At 58.0% G+C, this 18,713-nt stretch overlaps 1 protein-coding gene across 6 annotated transcripts in view; it reads right to left on the bottom strand.

The window, feature by feature from the left end:
- OPCML (opioid binding protein/cell adhesion molecule like) overlaps positions 1-18,713 on the bottom strand; it is a 335,964-nt gene that overhangs the window by 278,388 nt on the left and 38,863 nt on the right. For 4 of the 6 annotated variants that reach the window (XM_066981359.1, XM_066981358.1, XM_066981354.1 and 1 more), the window contains exon 2: positions 13,563-13,768. In XM_066981359.1, coding sequence (XP_066837460.1) covers positions 13,563-13,623 — 61 coding nt within the window. In that variant the 5' untranslated portion in view covers positions 13,624-13,768. Of the gene's footprint in view, positions 1-13,562; positions 13,769-13,895; positions 13,912-16,914; positions 17,021-18,713 lie in introns of those variants that run through there. The other 2 variants (XM_066981355.1, XM_066981360.1) reach the window with 2 other exon arrangements.

The raw sequence follows: 18,713 nt of genomic DNA, 5'->3' as shown, positions 1-18,713 counted from the left end.
GGCCCAGCAGCACAGCACAACCCCCCCGCAACGGGGCTGAGCATCAGCTTCAAGCGTATTTGCTGAATCACGTCTTCAGAGTCCTGCACTTAATTCCTCCGCCCCGCGTTTAGTACCTTCGTTCTGTCCTAAAGAGCTCTGGGACTCGCTGCGTGGAGAGTGCAAACAGCTTCGGCTCTGACCTCGCGCTCAGCTTTGCAAGGAAATCATTCATTTGGATTTCCCTGATGAGCACTAAGGTAAAGCAGGTCAGTATCCAGCCCCGCAGACATAAATAATGGCTTAGGGACGAAGCAGCTCCATGCCAGAGCATCCAGAGGCTGGGATCTCTTGCTGAACGCTCCCACACGTGGCTGGCAGAGGATGCATTGCTGGGCGCTCACCTACCCCTCTGAAAAGAGGAGAAATGGAGTTTTAAGAGAATAATGCTTCATAATACCGGACAGGCTGTTGGATAAAGAAAAGACAAGGCAGGAGCTGGTAAAAGCTACAGCTTGTAATTTCATTGCACCTTCTCTGCTCAATAAATGGGTTTCAGTCAGAGCATCTCTTCCACCCGACCCAAAAAGGACCTGAAGGGGGAGGTGATTGCATCGATCGTGCACACGTTTTCGTGGCGGGGATAGCGGCCCCGTCCGCGGCTGCTCCCTCCCGAAGAGCTCCGCTGTCTTATTGCGGGAACATCGCCAGCGACTGCGGGGCCAGGGAGCGGGACGCTGCAGGGAATTCGTCGCTCCCCGAGGGGTAGAAACATGAAGAGAGGGGGCACAGCAGTGGGGCACGGGAACAGCAGAGGCTCAGCCTTTTCCCCATCACCGGTGCTATGGGTTTTGGCAGCCCCGTGGGATCCTTCTCACCCCACTGCCGTTAACCCTTCTGAGAGTGGCGCGGAGAAGCGTGCCTGCGGGAGGAGCAGCGTGGATCCGCAAAGATGAACAGCCCCCATATAGCTCCTGCCCAAACCCCTGCCAGCACCTTCCCTTACACCACCATCGGATGCTGATCCCCCTCTCCACCTAGCAGGAGACACTTTCATCCTACCCACATCCCCGCTCCCAGCTGGGCTGGGACAACGCTCAGGCATCCAACCCCACAGCTGAAACATCCCCTTCACTGCTCCCACGGCCCCCACTGCCACGGAGTGGCCTGTACCCGTCTCCATCCCTAAATCCCTGCCTCTCCTCCCGGAGGGCGTAGGAAACAGTGTGAGCAACCGCTGCTGTGCCCAGCGCAGTCTTGTTGCCTCATCTTCCTCACCCACGGTCTGCGGAGCAGACATGGGGCAGGAGAAGCACGGCGGGTCCTGGTCCCAGACGCGGACACAGCTCGGTGAGACCAGCACCCATAGGAACACACGGGCCGGATGACACCGCTGCCATCACCTAGCCTAGAACTGCCGCCACCGGGGCGGCTAGCTGCCAAGAAAATGGCTCTGAGCCCAAACTGGGCGTCAAACCCCACAAGAGGAGCAGAAGGCTGAGCACCTAAGCCTGCCACACCCTTTCCTTCCACCACCCGGTCGTGGCACCGGCACAAGATGCACCCGGGGGTGGCACACGGGCACGGGAGGTGGGAAGGGATGGGGACATCCCCAGCCTGGGTAGGAGCCGTACAGCACGGCCGAGGCAGGGGCTGGCGCTTTGCTGGTTACCCCCGAGGAAATCCCCGGCAGCAGCAGCAGCGCGCTCCTTTCGAGCCGCCTCTGCCTTCCCTGCAAGAGGCTGAGCCGAGCCTGCCGCGGTGTCTTCGAAGGAGAAAGCTATCAGCTCCGCGCAGCCGAGACCTTTAGCTCAAATCCATTAATCCTCTTTATTAAACCCAGGTCACCTCTGAGGCCTGGCAAATTAACCAGCATCTCCCCACTGCAAGTACATCAAGAGGAAACGCGCTGTACAGCGCCTGTAATTTTCATGGACCAGGGCTCCGGGGTCAGAGGGCTTCCCGGGCTCCTTTCTCTGCCTTTGTCAATTTAAAAGGGAACATCGGCTTGCTCTTGTATAAATTACGGGAGAGGCAGAGCTGGGGCCGGGGCAGCCACGGGGCGCTCTGTTGCCTCCAACCACACCAGTGCCCTGCTCCTGCCCCGGATGGGAGCAGGACACGGCGAGGCCATGAGCATCGAATCCCCCAGGGGATTAAAGAAAGGGCTTGGGGGCATCCCCCGAGCGCAGCCAGCAGCAGCTCCTCCGAGCCCAGCGGTGGCTGGGCAGCCTGGCACCCGCCAAGGCTCCCTTGGCCACTTGCCTCCTCGCCGCTGCTGCGAAATGCCGCGTCCCCCGTGCCAGCCCAGCTGGGGAGCGAGAGAAAGAGGCTGCAAGGGCTTTGCTCCAGCTCCGAAGTGGGTGGAAAATCGCTCCCTTGTTCCCTGGAACGTCTCCATTCGGAACTTCTCCCCCTTCCTGCAGCGTCCTGGTGGAGCCACTCTGCTCTGAGCGCTCGCCAGGCCAGCGCCGCTCTACTTCTGAAGAGCCGCAGACATTTAGCTGGGCTGGGGAGGATTTGGGGCCAAATCCCTTAAAAACCCCAATTATACACCCGGTGGAAGAGCTGCAGCCGCTCGCCCGGCCCGGTGAGGGACTTTCTGGGCTGAGGATCAAGGGCGGAGCGGGACGGGAAGCCCAGGACAGGTCTCCTCCTGCTCCTCGAAAGCTCATCCTCTGGCCAAGCAAACTTCCCAGAGCCCAGCAACTTCTGCCAGCAGAGTACTCAGCGCTAATACGTTCGGTGAGCGAAGAAATACACATTTTTCAAGGAAAAAAAATAGTGGGAAAACTTCCAAGCGGCGCTGTAAGAGCTTCAGGCTTCACATCCCTTCCCCTAACACACACCGCCGTACAAAGCAGCGATCTCCAACAGCCTCGCAAGGCACGGGGCTGGAAACCCATCGGATTCAGCTGAAATTCTCCGGTTTTACACCCAGAGGAGACGGCAGGGCTGAGGATCTGCCTGCCCCTCAGCTCGGCCTGACGGCGCTGGGGTTGGAGCTAGGGGCAGGGTCGGCGCACGGCACTTTACATCTCCTCCCCACCGGCTCGCATCGCAGCTTCGGTTTCCTATTAAAATCCCCGTTTCTTTCTGTATTTAATCACCGCGAGGTCATTTCGGTGACAGTTGTCAGCATCCCAGCCACGGAACCAGAGGAGCCGAGCCCCGTCCCGCTGACCAGATAAAAGGACGGGGTGCTGGGCCTCATTTCCTTGTTTTCCGTCGCGAGGTGCCCACCTCCGTGCGCGGACGGAGGCGTGGGTGGGCCGGTGTCAGCGCCCCGCAGGCTGCGCGGGGAAGCTGCCGCTCTCTCTGCTCATCAGGAGCCCCGAGGAGAGAAATTGCATCGTTCCCTCGGCGGCCCTCTGCCCACCTTGAACCAATTTCGCCTCCTTTTAATTCAATTCAGCTCCTCCTGACCTTGGCTGGCTGGCGTTGCGGAGTTTCTCTCAACAGATAGCACCAATTACAGAGGTGTGAAAATGGAAGGCTTTCAATTCGGAGAACAAACCCGAGGAGCTGCAACTTCACTGAACTGCGAAACAGGGGGTGGGGAAAGGGGAAGCAGATCGGGGCACGGGCTCAGCAACACCCCCTATTTTCCCGTCAGACACCAAACGCTTGGATTAGCCCCTCTGGGGGGGGGAAGAGAAAGGCTTCAGGGCAGGGCTGTCCCAAAGAAGGGGGCTACAGGAGGCTCATGCTGCGTTCAACCCAGGGTGAGTCGAGCCTGCAGCCTTCCAGCCCGACCCAGCAGCAGCAGCAGGAGCCCGGTTAGATCTGGGCAGGAGGGCTGCTGCGGCTCGCGGAGCTGCCTGCCTCGGCAGAGATCAACGCAGGGCCGGCCTCTGTAGGAACTGCCTTCCCGCGGCACCGCACAGCCCGCCGCCATCACAGAGCCCCCGCACAAAGGCGGGGACGTGCAGCTCGCGGGAACGAGGCACGGGGAGCAGCGCCCGACCGGGGCGGGCACGCTGAAGCTCTGCGCCCAACATACGGCAACCCCAAATAAATAAAAGAGAAAACGAGTCCTGGACATTACCACCTATTTCATGGGCTGGAAGGATAAAAGAAAAAGCCTCGCTTGGACCTGAATGCTCCTCTCTCCATCCACCTCCACCCAGCTGGTGGCACCACGTTGATCAGTGCAATGCCCACGTGCCAACCAAGCCAAGTCCTGCTTAGATCCAGATGCGACCCTTCCCCGCTGGGCGCCGAGGACAAAATCACACTGCACAGCTCCAGGCTGACAGACCCCAAAGCCCCAGGGCTGCCAGACCCCAAAGTCCCAGGGCTGCCAGACCCACAACACAAAAAGCAGTCAGGTCCTCCCAGCCTGGATTCTGGGCACCAGCCCGGCTGGCTGGCACATCTGAGCGGCTCAGCACCCTTTTTCGGAGGCTTCCTCCCAAACCTCAGACCCTGGAGCCAACAAAACGCTGGGGCAGCTCGCTTCGGCCTTTCAAGAGCTGCCACGTCCCCGCAGGACTCCCAGGGCTCGGAGGCTTGTGGGTTTTTGTGGTTTTGCAGCCAGTGCACAGCACCTCCCGGCTCCCCGGCCAAGCCGCGACCGCGGCTCCCCCCAACGCCTGCCCATAAATCCTCCGCGTCAGTAAACAGCCGAATTACGGCTCCCCGCCATTGCTTAGCTGCTTTTGACACTAATTGCTCTGCGGAGTGTGCGCAACTGGCAACACCTTATTAGAAGTGAAATATATTATACCGTCCACTTATTGCTACTTCATAAAGATAAAGTGCCCCGGCCGCAGGGAGAGGCTGGCGAAGGCACCGAGGAGCAGCCCCGAGGCAGCCAGCGGACACTTGAGCACACCGAGCAGAAGCACAACAGGAATTACCGGGACAAACGCGTGCTCTCAGTTAAATTGCAGAGAGCATTTCCATTTTGAGCCCCAGGGTTGAGTGAAGAGCGTGCTTGAGATCTCCGCCGCGTTCACCTCCCGGTTTCAGCTCCGAGATCGGCGCTTTCAAAGCTTCGAGGAAAGCGGACGGAGGCGAGGCACGGAAGGACGGGGGGATCAAGGACGTGCTGCCCTCCTGGTGACATCGAGGGCAGATAAGGGTGCCCACTGACCCGAAAAAACAGGCTGCACTGCCTGCTGCTCATCAGCTCCTGCTTGCCTACCCCCAGACATCGCCTCTCCTGCTGGTGGCACTGACCAGGGCATTGCCGGCTCTGACGGTCCCCAAAGTGCAAGCCCAAGAGCCCTTCGTGCCCCAGCTCCACATCAGCACAGCACAGCAGCGCTGGGCTCCAGCGCACTGATCTCGCAGCCTTTTCTCTCGTGGCTCTCAAAGGAGGAAGCCGCAGCTCGCTGCTTCACAAGGGAACACGTGTAGGAGCCTCCCGTAGATTTGAAGCTACAGCAAGGACGCGTATTTCAACACGTGTCTCCGTGCACGCCTTAGGCGAGTCATTTTCCCTCTTTATTCCTCGGCTTCCCTGTCCGCAAACATGGGGACCATGAAATTTCTCTTCTTTGTGAAGCGTTTTAAGAGCTACGGGAACAACCACTAAACACAAGCAAGACCTGGTGCCACCGCGTTTCAGAAACGTTTCAATCCAGTCCCTCAAGCCTTCTCTTTCCACCCGATTTGGAGAGAATTTTTGTTTTTATTTGGCATTAAAATGCGATTTCTGGTTGGGAACATCACAGCCAGCAGGAGACAAGAGGAAGACCAACACGGGGGACGCCATCAAAGACTTCGCAGCCTGCGGTTCTCACAAAGGGAGGAGGGCACAGAAAGCCATGGGCGTAGGGGGAAAATCAGCTTCAGGGCACTCATTTCCTGCAAAATGGAGATATTCCTCGTGTACATCACAGAAGTCATTACAGCCCCGTCCCTCCTGCACTTCGGGGAGTGCAGATGCTATTATTTACCACTTCTTGGTTATTTCCCACAGGGCAGAGACAACAGGCCCCCTCCCACCGGCGGTACCGCGGGGTGCAGAAGCTGCGCTTTGATTCCTGAAGGAAACGGCACGTCCTGAGCCACGCGCCTGAAATACCCGGGCTCTTCGGTTCAACAAGTTCAAATCCAAGCAGGATCAATACCTTCTCGCTCCTGAGGTACCAGCAGGTAATTGGGTATCACGCAGTGATGAGCAACCTAGTTTGCTCAGAAGCTACAAACTTTAATCTTCATCCGTTCCTGGTACACGGAATGGAGAGGGAGGAACAGATCAAAGGAGAACAGATCAAATTCAGCTGCATTTGGGCCCAGATTGCAGAAAAAAGGGCTCATTCTTAAGCAAAACGGCTCGGGCTTCTAAGGTTCAACATCTTGAGAGGACTCGAGTACGACATACCTCGGAGAAGTTACTGCCTCTCCTGCAGCCACCTGCAACCTCAGCACCACCTCCCTTCGCTTCGGGGCTGATCCTGACACCCAGCTCTGCAGCCAGCCCCGTTTGCACCGCAGCATTCAACCACCTCTGCAGCAAACATCTACATTTACTGACTTCCTCCCCATGCCACAGCAGTGGCACCATCCCCAAACCATGGTGGTCTGCGTTAGGGGCACCCCATTTCAGCAAAGCAAGCACCCGCATCGCTCCATCCCATGCCAGCACCGCCAGGGAGGGCAAGGAGATGCCGGCCCAGGCTCTGTAGGATGCACGGTGCCACCTGGCCCTACGAGACCGCCACCTTGGCCACAGAAAGGAGAGGTGGCAAGGTAGATGGATGGGCAGAGACAGCGAGAAGAACGCCACGGGCAGCAGAACGACCTCTTTGACAGATTGCCCCGCTGATCAAAGCTAACTTTGCTCCGAGGTTTCGACACCTGATTAATTACGCCGCGCCGGCTCGCTCCAAAGGTTCCCTTTTGGCAGCCCTCACCTTCCAGCCTCGCGGCCAAGGTGCCTGTGGGACAGCAGGAGGGTGGCTCTGGCAAATGTCCCGTCCCTGGGTGCCCCGAGATAAGGAGGGAAGGGGACGGCCGGGGAGGGAGCCCCTTTGTTTGCCGTGCCGCTTGTGGCGGGCAGATAGGAGGCAGCTGCCTCGCGCTGACATTTCGGTGCCCAAATTAACATGCGCCGTAGCGGAGACTAAATGTCATTAGCCTCATTAGAAGCGATCACGTTAAAATAAATAATATGTAAAAAAAAAAAATAAATTAAGGTGGAAATTAGCCAAAGCCATTAAATAAAATAAATAAACGGGCTGGGGCAGCGGGGAGCAGGCGGCCAACGCCAGCTGCCAGCGCCTGGGACTGCAGAAGGGAAAGGGCAGTGTGGAGGTCTCCAGGGGCTCTGCTGCCGCCCAGGAGAGGGGAAAAACAGAGGTGTAGGGTCAGGTCCAGCCCAAATGTGCCCCAATGCTTATGCCAGCACAGCCAAACGTGGCCAGCCTCCTGTCTGGGGTATGTCTGCACGCGGCTTTGTCAGGGACTGTGGGGTTTTTTTAGCGGCATCCAACTCCAGGTTTCTCTCGGATGCTTCCCGTTCAATTACCGGCCACCACCGCCCGCGTTGTGCTTATGTGCAGTGACAGGACCGCTGCACAAGGTGGAAGGCTTGGTGAAAGCAGCGCTGTTTTGTCCTTGTGAAGAGAGGAATTTTTCCTGTAACCCCTCTTGCTATGCAAACACCATTTCCTTTGGGGAGGGAGAAGTCATCAGAAGGCCCTCGCAAGATCCTGCTTATGACAGAGCAGATTTGAAAGCCCAGAGATCTCCTTCCCCCTCCTTCCCTTCTGTCAAAAATTATAATCATCATTTTCCAGCTTGCTGAACAATCAAAGTGTGGCCTATATTCGCCGGCGCTCCTTCCACACGCTGCATGCATAGCAACAAGTACGGGAGGCAAAAGCCAGAAGTGAGCAGTTGCGGGAGGAGAGGCGATGGGCGGGCCGGCGGACGGCACACGAAGGCTCCTGGGGGGCGCACACAGCCCGGCTGCCCCCAGGCCCACCAGTCGGTGCCGCTCTGGGAGCCCCAGACGAAGACTTCATCGTCCTTCCATGCTCCGCAAGGAAGGGATGAAACGTGCCTGGGCGATTGTGTGGAAACGGGAATGTTCTTGCTGCACCAGAAGGAAGCTTAGAGGTCCTCCTGCTGCAGGCTTACTTGGTCCTCAAGTGGTTGGTCACCGCAGGGTGAGCCAGGCAGGACCCCGCAGCCACACCACACGCAGGTAACCCCACCTGCCCCCCAGGCAGCTTCTATCCCATGTTAAATCCCAGCAGCACCCCAGCTCTGGCTGACAGAGTGGACAATCCCCACGGTTTCACTCTCCAGAGAGGTGAGGTCCAGGCTCAGCACCCCACCCGAGCCGCGGACCTTGCTGGGGGACGTGCTGGGCTGCCCCTTCCCCGCGGTGTGCGGAGCGCTTCCGTCTCCAGAGCTGTCAATCCAGCACTTCTCGCTAGCGCTGAATTCACAGAAAAGTAAACCTAAAAATAACTCTTCTTTTCCCCCTTCCCTCGCCTCATCTCACACGTGCCCTGCAGGCACACGGCTGTGCCGCACACCACCAAGTCCCCATCCCCTGCGTCCCCAGCACGGCTCCTCCCGGGGGCTGTCGGCCCCACCGGGCCACGGATGCACCGAGGTCGCTGCAGGTAGCTGCACCCCGCTGCCCTTTTGGGAAACTCGGCCCACGGAGACAGACCCAGGCCGTGAGATGTGAGAGGCACCACGTCCCTTTCCCAGCCCGCTCCTTGTTTTAGATGAACGTGACGAAACGCCTCCTCTGCTAACCACGCATCCCTGACCCTGCCAGGGGAGCGTCACCTCCGCGCAGCTCCAATCAGCGCCCCACACCACCGTCCTCCACCACCCCACTAAACCAGGGGGAACCGCCAGCCCCAGGGTCCTGCTCAGAGCCCACCAAACCCAAACTCCCCATCAGGTCACAGCGGCACAAGTGACAGCGGCGCATCCCCTGCCGCGCTGACCTCTCTAGACCCAACAAGCCTCCTCGCCTGGCCACCCCTGGAGGGTGATAACCCAGTCCCTGCACTTCTGGGAAGCAGGAGCGAAGTATTTCCCTCCTCCAAGTCAGAAGCAAAGAGGAGCTCCCTGAAAATCCCACCCACTGAGCAGCAAGTGTCAAAGCCACCTCTGTACGCGCAGTTGCTGCGTTGGTAATTATAAGTACCATGCCTTCATTACAGAAAGGGGGGGATGACTGGAGGGAAGGAGCTTTGCAGCAGAGCTGTTATTTTTTTAAGGTTAAACAAAAAAAAGAGAAGGGTGCCAGCTGAGATCACAGCCCATCCTGCGCGCACCAGCGGCTGGGAGCATCTCAGGGGAGAGCTGGGACCGGGCTCCGGCGCTGCTGGAGAGGGGTGGGAGAAGGAGAGGGCTGCAAAGCCCAGGCTGGCCACAGGCAGCAGGGAAAGCAGCCAGCTTTGCACCCAGATGACCCTGTGGGATGCTACAGGGGAAAAACAAAACAAAAAACCACCCCCACACAAGTGTTTGGCTTTGGGGATAAGGTGGTGAGTGACCTGCCTGCCTGGAGCACCTAGAGGTCGCCCCCCTCCCCGCAAACACACCGGGGTTCGCGCTCTAACCCAGCCGAGCACTACCTTCAAATTGCAAATTCAAGTGTAAAATACAAACACGGCTGTTTCTGCAGCTTGAAATTCACCATAACCAAACATTCAGGCCTTTGGGGAAGATTTTCAAAGGCACTGGGGTTAAGGTACCCAGCTCCCACCGGTGCCTTTGAAAACGTTTCTCCCTTCTCAGCTTTTCCCAGGGACTCACGGCAGCAGACGGCTCCTCCACCCAGCTGGCTGCAGCCAGCGAACGCACCGAGGGGACACAGAGAACCTGCTGGAAGAGGCGAGGCGAGATTCACCAGTTTGGTGCGTCCTGGAAAGCGGCCACCGGAGAGAGCGGCCCCAAAGCCCCCGGAAAGAGTTCTTGTGAAAACCTGCCCAGAGCAAAACCTGCGTTAGCAGTCCTCCCATCACGTTCCCTCCTGATGTCATCCGGAAAGGGAAGAAAATGGGAACCAGGGCATGGAGGCACTGACCAGCGCTGGGACCTCTCCCCAGCATCTCCGGGTGACGGAGGGCTGATGGCAGCGGCACCTTACCCACTACCAACCCCGGCCTCTGGGAGAGCACAGGAAATCCCTTTAAGTCCCTCTCGCTCACGCTGAAATGACGCTAAGGTGGAACCAATGTGCTCCAGGTACTTATCCTCGGGTTTAGTTGCAGGGATCAGCCGCCCTCCGCCAGTCCTGCATCCCCTGCCGCAGAGGGGGGGCGGCCAGGGGGGTGCAGAGGGGACCGGGAGGCAATTTGGGGGCCAGCCTCAGCCCCGTTTCCCGGCTGCCTGCCTGCGCCGTGGCACTGCTTGGGGACAGACAGACTGCAGCTCCGGAGAGGACAACAAAGCCATCGCTCAGCCTCCACGGGAAGCAGCTCCCCAGCCCGGCCACCTCTCCTGAATTGGGAGCGAAAGGCATTTTTAACCCCCGCAGTGTCTATTCCTTAATTTTAGACCGAATTTACAACCACCACCAAAGCTGCACAGCCCACACGAGCTGAGGGGTTGCACGGTCACCAGGGGGGGTGCAGAAAGCAGGTGCTGGGTGCAGGGGGTGCCAGCAGCGCCCTGGGACAGCTCTGCAAGCCTCGGCGGGCTGCCAGATGCCCAGGAGGACGTCTCGCAGCCTGCACTGCCACGCTTCTGAGCCTGCAGGGCAGCAAAGGCAGCAATATAAATGTCTAAAGAACCTGACGCGCGTTGATTTTTGCCACCTGTAGAGCCATGATGTCACGCCACAACTGCAGAATAACCAAAATATCCCACCCCACATCATCCCCTAGCACAGCCCACCCCGTACAGCTCCCTGCTCAGCACCCAAAACACCCCAGCAGCTCGAAGCGTTTGCCGTTGGCTTGGCAAACAAATTACCCGCTGCACCTCCCCGTCCTGCAGCTCATTAAAAACCCTCAGCATCCTCCCCAGCAGCAAGAGCCCACCTCAAAGAGCAACCAATGCCCAGGAACCCGCCTCCCCAAAGGCATCAGATGCCAACAGCGTTAGGCTCCGGCATTATTTTGGATGGGAACTTGTCTTACAACGAAATAAAACGCCGCAGAGTAAGACGCTAGCCGTGACCGGAGGGGTCAGGGTTTCATTACTGCATTAACCTTTCGTGTCTTTAGATTCCAGAAGAGTGAATTGGTAACGAGACGACACGAGCCCCGGTGGGAAAAACGCATCTTTCCTAACAAAAGTAAGAGCGGAAAAAAAAAGGGAAAAGAAAAGAACAGGGGTGGGAGAGAGAGAGGGGGAAAAAAACTGGCAAATAAGCTATTACAGCTAATAATAACTTTGCAATGCTATTTTCTGCAGGAGCCTTCAAGTTGTGATGTTTCCCTTCACTCTAATTACACCTTCTAAAAGCAGGTTCCCTTCTCACTTTAACCACCCCGTGCGAAACTCCCGCAGGATTCACATAAAAATGGCGAGGAAAAGAGTTCGCACTTCACAAACAGCCTCTGCATATCCCGGGGGAGCGTCACCTGCACAAGACACGTGGGATTACGCTCGCAAATAATAAACAGCCCTAAAAGCCTCCGGGAAGGTGCGGGCCCCAAGGGTCGGAAAAGGACCGAGAAGGCAGCACTGGAAGGTTTCCCTTCCTCTAACGCAGGCAGCAGGTTTCAGCTTGATGGATTAACGGCTGAGCCCGGCTGGGCAAATTCCTAGGCTGGTTCGGCTCAGGGGACATTCAGAGCCCAAGCAGATATTGCTGCTTAATATAAATAAGAAGGGAAAGCTACAACTGCAAAGTGCAGATCAAGGAACCTCTCCCAAGTTGCCAGAGGATTAAACGCGCGGTCCTTTTTCCTCCCTGCTGCGCACAGAGGTCAAAGCCAGCACGAGCCTCGGGCCAGGCACCCGGGCCCAAAGGGAACTGCAGCAGGGCACCCAAACGCCAGGCGCTCCATGCCAGGCCCCTGCCAGCTCCTGCAGGTTCGGCTCACCTCGATGGCAGCCCATCCACTGCCATTCCCCCTGCCTGGTCCGCCATTTGAGTTACCTCGCATCCATTTCTTTGCCATTTTGACCCAAGTGGCAAGAGGGTGGAAGAGCTGGCGCTCTGCTCAGCACAGCTCTGGGGAGGCAAGCTGCCCCCGTGCCAGGAAAACCCGCTGCCGTACCTTTTTCAAGGTAAGGCGTCGTAATGTTTTCCATCAGACCCCCTTGTATTCTCCAAAAACGAGCAGCTCGCGCAGCCACGTCATCCTCACGCTCTCCGTTAAACCACGGGTGCACCATTTTGGCTCAAGGCGCTGCTGGAGAGCCGGAGGCTGCACGTGAAAGGCTCTGCCACAGGAGGTCCCGCAGCCCACGCGTGCCCTCTGAGGGCTGGTACACATCGACCCCGCTGCCATCACGCCAAACATCACTGGGACCTTGTCCCCGGCTCCTTCCCGCGCTGACAGCTCAAGTTTTAACGTGGCACCGCCCTGCCAAGGGACCCCTGGACGTGCGCGGTCCCGTGGCACGAGCCTCCAGAAGCAAGTTGCAGGCTGAGTCCCCCCCGTGCTCGTCACGGCTGTGGCACCGCCAACCTCTCCCCCTCCAGCCTCATCCTCCCACGCACGCCAGCCCCGCGCAGACGAGCGCTGGAACCAAACCACGGAAAGCTGCGGAAATTACAGCCGTGCCTCGTCCCTGCCCTTCCGAGCCCGACATAATTCTGGCTGACAGTCGCGAAAAACGCACGTTGGGTCGAGATCGGGTCTGAGCCTCAACACACAGCCCCTGTCTGTTCAGAACAGGGACTGCGATCTTTTCAGCTGCCAGAAGTGCACATCATCGCCCAGAAATGCCAGAGGCTTCTTCCCCCCGGCGCACAGCCCTGCTGGCTGCCCCCACCGCCCCCTCCCCTGGATGCAGCGCGGGGCTGCGCTCGCTGCCCCACCGCCGAGCATCAGCGCGGAGCCAGCGCTCGACCCAAACCCCGGCATCTCCCCCTCATCCTCCCTGGCCTGGCGAGAGGCAGGGTTGAGACCAGCCCACGTTTTGGGAGCCACCTGCTCAGCTCACAGAGGTTGCGGCACCTCCGGCGCAGACAGACGAGGCTCCTGCAGGTGCCCGCAGCGGGGGCTTCGTTTGCACTTTGCAGAGGGGAGCAAGGGGCAGAGGCAGGCTGGCACCCGGGTATGCAGGCAGCAATCAGCAGGGACGCGGGGAGAGCACGGGGAATAGCACGGGAGGGAGGGAGAGACACAGGAGGTGCCCAACTTGGAAGGGGAAAAAGCTGCGTGACCCCATCACACACAGCCAGAGGGGACCGGCTCCCCCCAGCCAGGGTCTGCGCACACCGTTCGATGCCGGCCAGCCCCCGCCGCAGGTACCAGCACTGCCGGGACCCGGCACCCACCCGGGAGGGCCAGCCCCTGTGCTTTGAACCCCGCTGGAAGCGCTTGGCAATGCCTGCTGCAGAGCAACTCGCTGCCTGCGGGCGTCCGTGCGCTGTGGGCATGAAGTCCGGGTCCCCCCGGCACGCACCGCCTGGCTCTCCCACCCTCCGCGCCGCTTCCCTCGCAGCCCCCTGCAGAGAAAGCTTTTCGCACTACCTGGGATGAAGAGCAGGGCAGTTGTGGCGGTGAAGACGATCCAGCAGGCAGGATGGTACATCTTGGAGCTGCGCTAGGCTAGCGGCTGATTTGCTTGCTGCTTGCTGCTGCTGCCGCCGCCGCCGCTGCTGCCGCTTTCGTCTGCGCTGAATTCTGAGCAGGTTTAAATCCAATGTTTGCAGAGGGAGGGAGACTGAGTTAGCGAGCTGGAGAGAGAGAGAGAGAGAGAGAGAGACGGGAGCAGGCAGTCAGTGTCTCTGATTTTGCCTCGCACACACACGCACAGCTAGCAGAAGGAGCACCAGGCTCCGTCGGTGCAGCGGGGACGCAGACCTCCTACCAGGCACCCATTGGTTCGGGTTGCTGACTGACGCGCACGCTCTCGCTCTTCTCTGGGGCTCCCTCTGCCACCGGGGCCCTAAATGTGGGCATCGACCCCCGGGCACCCCTCCCGGCACCGTGCCGGGGTTGGGGACGCGCTCGTCCCACCGGTGCCCTAGCGCCAGCAGCCCGGTGCCGCGCTGTGCTGCGTGTGCTGCGGGGGGGGGGGGGTTGAGAGCTCTTTGCCCCCCGGCTCGCCCCTCCGCAGGGTGCCCTCCCCGGGGACACGCCGGCAGCTCTGCCTTTCAGCCGAGGGAGGCGAGTGCTCCCGGCTTTTTAACGTGAGTGGGAGGCTTTTGCACAAAAATCTCTGGAACCGAGAAGGAGCCGTCTCCGAGCATCCCAACAGAGCTGCGTTTTTCCCCTCCCGTGGGCTCACCGAGCAGCAAAAGGACGCGGAGCCCGGGGTATCTACTCTCCCTGACCCCAGCCCGCTACCATCCAGCCTCCACCAAGGCAAAGGAGAGTTTTCTCAAGCTTTTTAACACAATCCTCTCCCTCCCAAGCCTCCGGCTTCTCCCTGATCCCTGCCTTCCCCCAGACCCTCTCAGCACGTTCCCACATCGAGCACCGAGCACCGCCGACGCGCAGCACCGGCCGCGGCCGTCCATCTCTCTGCCGTGTGCCATAGCTCCCTGGCTGCATCCACAGCTCCCTCACGGGGGCTGAGTGACATTTTCCAGCTGAGATGTGCCCCCCTCGCACAGCCACCCCCAACTCAAAGCATTTACAGGCTAGGGATTGGGTTTGCTGCACTGCCAAAAAAAAAAAAAAAAGGCTCCAAGTGGAAAAAAAAATCCAAAAGGAATGCTTATTTTTTGACATTTTTTAAAAAACAGAGTTTCTTATTTCATATTCATCGCAGCTTTGTTAAAAATATATCGTAAGCATTTTAAAAGGCTGAAAGACAAACTAAAACGGCTAGTTTTGCTCAAACCAACCTCTTTCCCCATTACCTTGGGGCTAAAGGTCTCTTTTTGTTGTTGCAGGCCAGCCCAAGTGTGCTTTTAGGCCAAAAATTTCAAGGAATTTCAGCTGCGAACCCACCACAGCTTTTTGGCACCAGTGGTGGTGAACTCCTCCAGCCCGTCCTCCCCCATCCCAGGGTTTTGTTCCGCTCCTCCCTTTGGTCCCTGTTCTCATCTGCCTGGGCATCCTTCCACCACCTCTGACCCCCCCCCCCAAGGACACACACCACCATTCCCTGGGCTCTTCTCCTTCTAGACGCCTTTTTGCATTAAATTCATTAGCTGAAGAAGAAAAAAACACACCCCCCACCCCCCAAAAAATAAAAGTTAGCCCAGAGCAGCACCCCAAGGAGCAGGATGGGCGCACCTCATGTGCAAAGCCACCCCGACGATGCTCACCCAGCGAGGGCTGGGAAACGCCAGGCCAAACTCCCTCTGGTTTTTAGCCCTCAATCTCCATTCATTTTCTGCTCGCCATGAATAAACCACAAGTTTTTAAGAAGCTTTTAACTCAGCCTCGTTCCCACATCATCTGCTGAAGGCAGGCACCCCGTCTCCCACATCTTTCGGTGGGTTTGAGCATGCTGAAGGAAACGTGCCGAGGGACTTCTCCTTTCAGGAGGAGTAAAGCTACATTGTTCGCGGCAGCCTTGACCTCTGGAAGAGCTAAATCACTGCACCGAGGAAAAAACAAGCAGCCTTGTTCAGCGTGAGACGAGCATGGCAACACTTCTCTGCTGAGTTGTCCCCTCGCTGACACCCAGCCGGCTTGGATAATTCAACCAAGTGAATTTCCCCTCATCCCGAGCCACGTGCGCACCACTGGAGCGAGCCCAAGAGGCTCAGCACCCCTCTTCCCAATGCAAGAGGCATTTGGGGGCACAGAGCAAAATCCCTCAGGTGAACCAGCTTCCCCCAGTTCCCCCCCCCGACCCCAAAGGCATCACAAGGGGGTTGGGAACCCAGCTTCTTGCAGCACGGAGGCGTTTGGGATTTCCACACCCGCCCCAGCTCAGAGCGGGGCTGCGCAGGGCTCAGCTCCGAAACCTGCAGCGGGAGCTCGGAACCACCCGAGGCAAAAGGAAATATTGTTATCCTCGAGGAACCAAAGGAAACGAACAAAGAGCTCATTTCTAATTAACAGAGATGTTTGATGGGCTCAGAACAAACATGTTGCTCTGCTTTCAAAAACCGGAGTTGAAAAGCTATATTTGGGCAAATTTCAAAACAACACATTCTTTTTTTTTTTTTTTTCCCCTCCCACAGCATTTCTCCCGTATGCTATTTTTTTTCTCCACCTTGCAGTGACTATTAAACAAACCCAAGGCACATTTAGCTCGTCTCCTTGTATCTATTTTGGCCAACTAGGCTGGCACCTAAATTACCGGGCACAGCTCTGGGTACGAGCTGGGACCAGGCCTTCAGCACGTCGATGCCTTCGCTTTCCCACCTGCAAAATGGGAACAAACGCGTTTTGGTCGGGCAGACGCATCTATAGCTGCTCCCCAGCTCTCTGCAGGGCTCAGCGGGGCACCGGGCTGTTTCGCCTGGTTTCCAAGACAAATGAAAAGATGTATAAATACGTACTTAGCTGGCAGAGCTTCTCGGGAATATCTGGGGATGTGCGGCCTTGCTTGGTTGTTTTTAACAAGCAGGGGATCAGAAGTGTACGTTCGCATCTGACAGGCAGCACCAGCTCTGAAAGGAGGCATTATGGTCTGCCGGGCACATTTAAGCGCGGTTTCGGTGCGTATTTCCAGTATTTTTTTCCAAGCCGGGTGCACGCTTCCACCCGGGACCACCCCGATTCGGGGGGGGTAAATACCTCACCGCCTTACAAGCCTTTCACAGGGGGTCTTTTCCCCCGCCGTCTCCTCACGGCCTCACCGCGGCGGCTGCCCCTTGCTCCTTCCAGGCCTCGCCCTGCCTACAGCCGCCTCCACGGGCCTGGGGTGAAGGAATTACCCCGAAACCTGCCTGCCTACGGGCTGAGCCTCCCTCACCTCGTCCCTAGCTGGTGCTCTCCCCCTGGCGATGCCCTGCACAAGGCCCCGGAGCAGCTGCAGCCCCGCAGCCCCGGCCCCAGGAGCGGCTGGGCCTCCCCCGGCCCCCCCCCGCCCTTCTTCCTGTCCCCTCGCTGCTCCCTCCTCCCCTTCCCCCGTGTTTGCGTCTCTCCCCGAATGAAAGGCTACCCTTTTCTCCTTGACATCTTGTTAGAATGTGAATACAACATCTATTGATTTGCATTTCATGCAAGGAAAGAAGAAAAAAAAAAAGTAGTTTAAAAAAAAAAAAAGGAGGCTCTCTGAACTCGGAGCTACTGAAGGAGTAAACAGAAAACGCAGGCGAAGGCAGCTGAGCTGAGGACTCGGCTCCTGGCTCTCAGCACCCAGCCCAGAGGATGGTATTTCAGCTCAGACACCCCAGGGAGACCGGGATCTGCCCCAAACTCCTGCAGCGTCGCCGCTGTCCCCAGCAGCTGCACGGCCTCCGCCGTCACCTCGTGCTGCTTCGGCTCCAGCCGTGGCCGAGGACAGGACAACTGAAGGCTTTCTGCTTTCCTACAGGTGCCACCACAGAAATAACCCATCCTGCCGGCCTGCCCGAGGGGCTCCTGCTCCCCAAAAACCCAGGCGAGCAAAGCAGAGAGCGGGGACGCCCGAGGAGAGAAACCCCCCGGCACGGGAACGGGCACCACGGGTGAAGGTGAGCATCTCCCTCGCCTCCCGCAGCGGGGTGCCGGGAGGATTAATTAGTGCTCGTAATAACGCACTTTGAAGATAAAGGCGGCCGGAGGAGCGAGGTGGGGACGGGGGAAGCCGGGCGCGGCGGGGCTCCTTATCGCCCGCTCAAGCTGCAGCCCCGGCTGGGCCAGCGCCGCGCGGGCTCAGATGAAAGGGAGAAGGGGAAAATTTCTGCGGCGTGAAGGAAGGGAAAAAAGAGAAAAATCAAGCACGTGCTGCTTGGGGAAAGTGAGAGAGAGAGAGATGAAAAGACTGGATCTAAGTCTCTAAAAGCTGGAGAGACCTGCTATTGATTCTGGCTTGGGAAGAAGGGGCCTGAACAAGAGCTGGTGTGTTGTTAAGTGCACTTATCTCCTCTTGTTAGATGGCAGAATGGGGCCAGACGGACAGGGTACTAATTCCCGTCACGAATCATTACCACAAGCACTGGATGAGGCACCTCCAAAGGAGCAAGGAGCCTCCAAAGGAGCAAGGAGCAGCGGCACGGCGAGGCCAAGAGCCCACGGCAGATCCCAGCCCCGCGCCCATCACCTCGCACAGCCAGCAAGGAGCTGCTCATGTCCCCAGACCATCGCCACGTCCCCGACTGAGCACCTTCCACACCTCCCCACAACCCCAATGAAGGCTTTCATGGGGTAAAGCCATATTCACATTAGAGCAGGTCGCCCAGGACCATGTCACTCCTGGGTATTTCCAAGGATGGAGACTCCACAATGCCTCTGAGCACAGCTTTGATCAAAATGACTGAACTTCAGGGAAAAAATGAGGGGAAGAAAAAAAAAACAGCAGAAACGGTGCATTCTGAGCCATAAGATGGTTGAAGGATAACTCAGGTATCAATTACTGGCTGTGTGCTTGGGGGGGGAAGGGGAGGGACAGGGGGATGTTTGTATTTTTCAATAAGAGGGGGGAAAAAAGCATTTTTATTTTTTTAAGCTCTGCCCCTTTCATTTTTCCCTGTGCTCAGTGGCTCTCCTTGTCAGTCCTCCATAGCTCAGGTAAGAACAGAGGGCTCCAGATTAAAGGGAAACGTAGCAGCAAACAAAACCATCAAGGTA

Source organism: Anser cygnoides, chromosome 21 (genome assembly GCF_040182565.1).
Source record: "Anser cygnoides isolate HZ-2024a breed goose chromosome 21, Taihu_goose_T2T_genome, whole genome shotgun sequence".
Taxonomy (NCBI): Eukaryota; Metazoa; Chordata; class Aves; order Anseriformes; family Anatidae; genus Anser; species Anser cygnoides.
The sequence above is the reverse complement of the archived record's forward strand: the minus strand, read 5'-3'. Positions and strand labels throughout refer to the sequence as shown.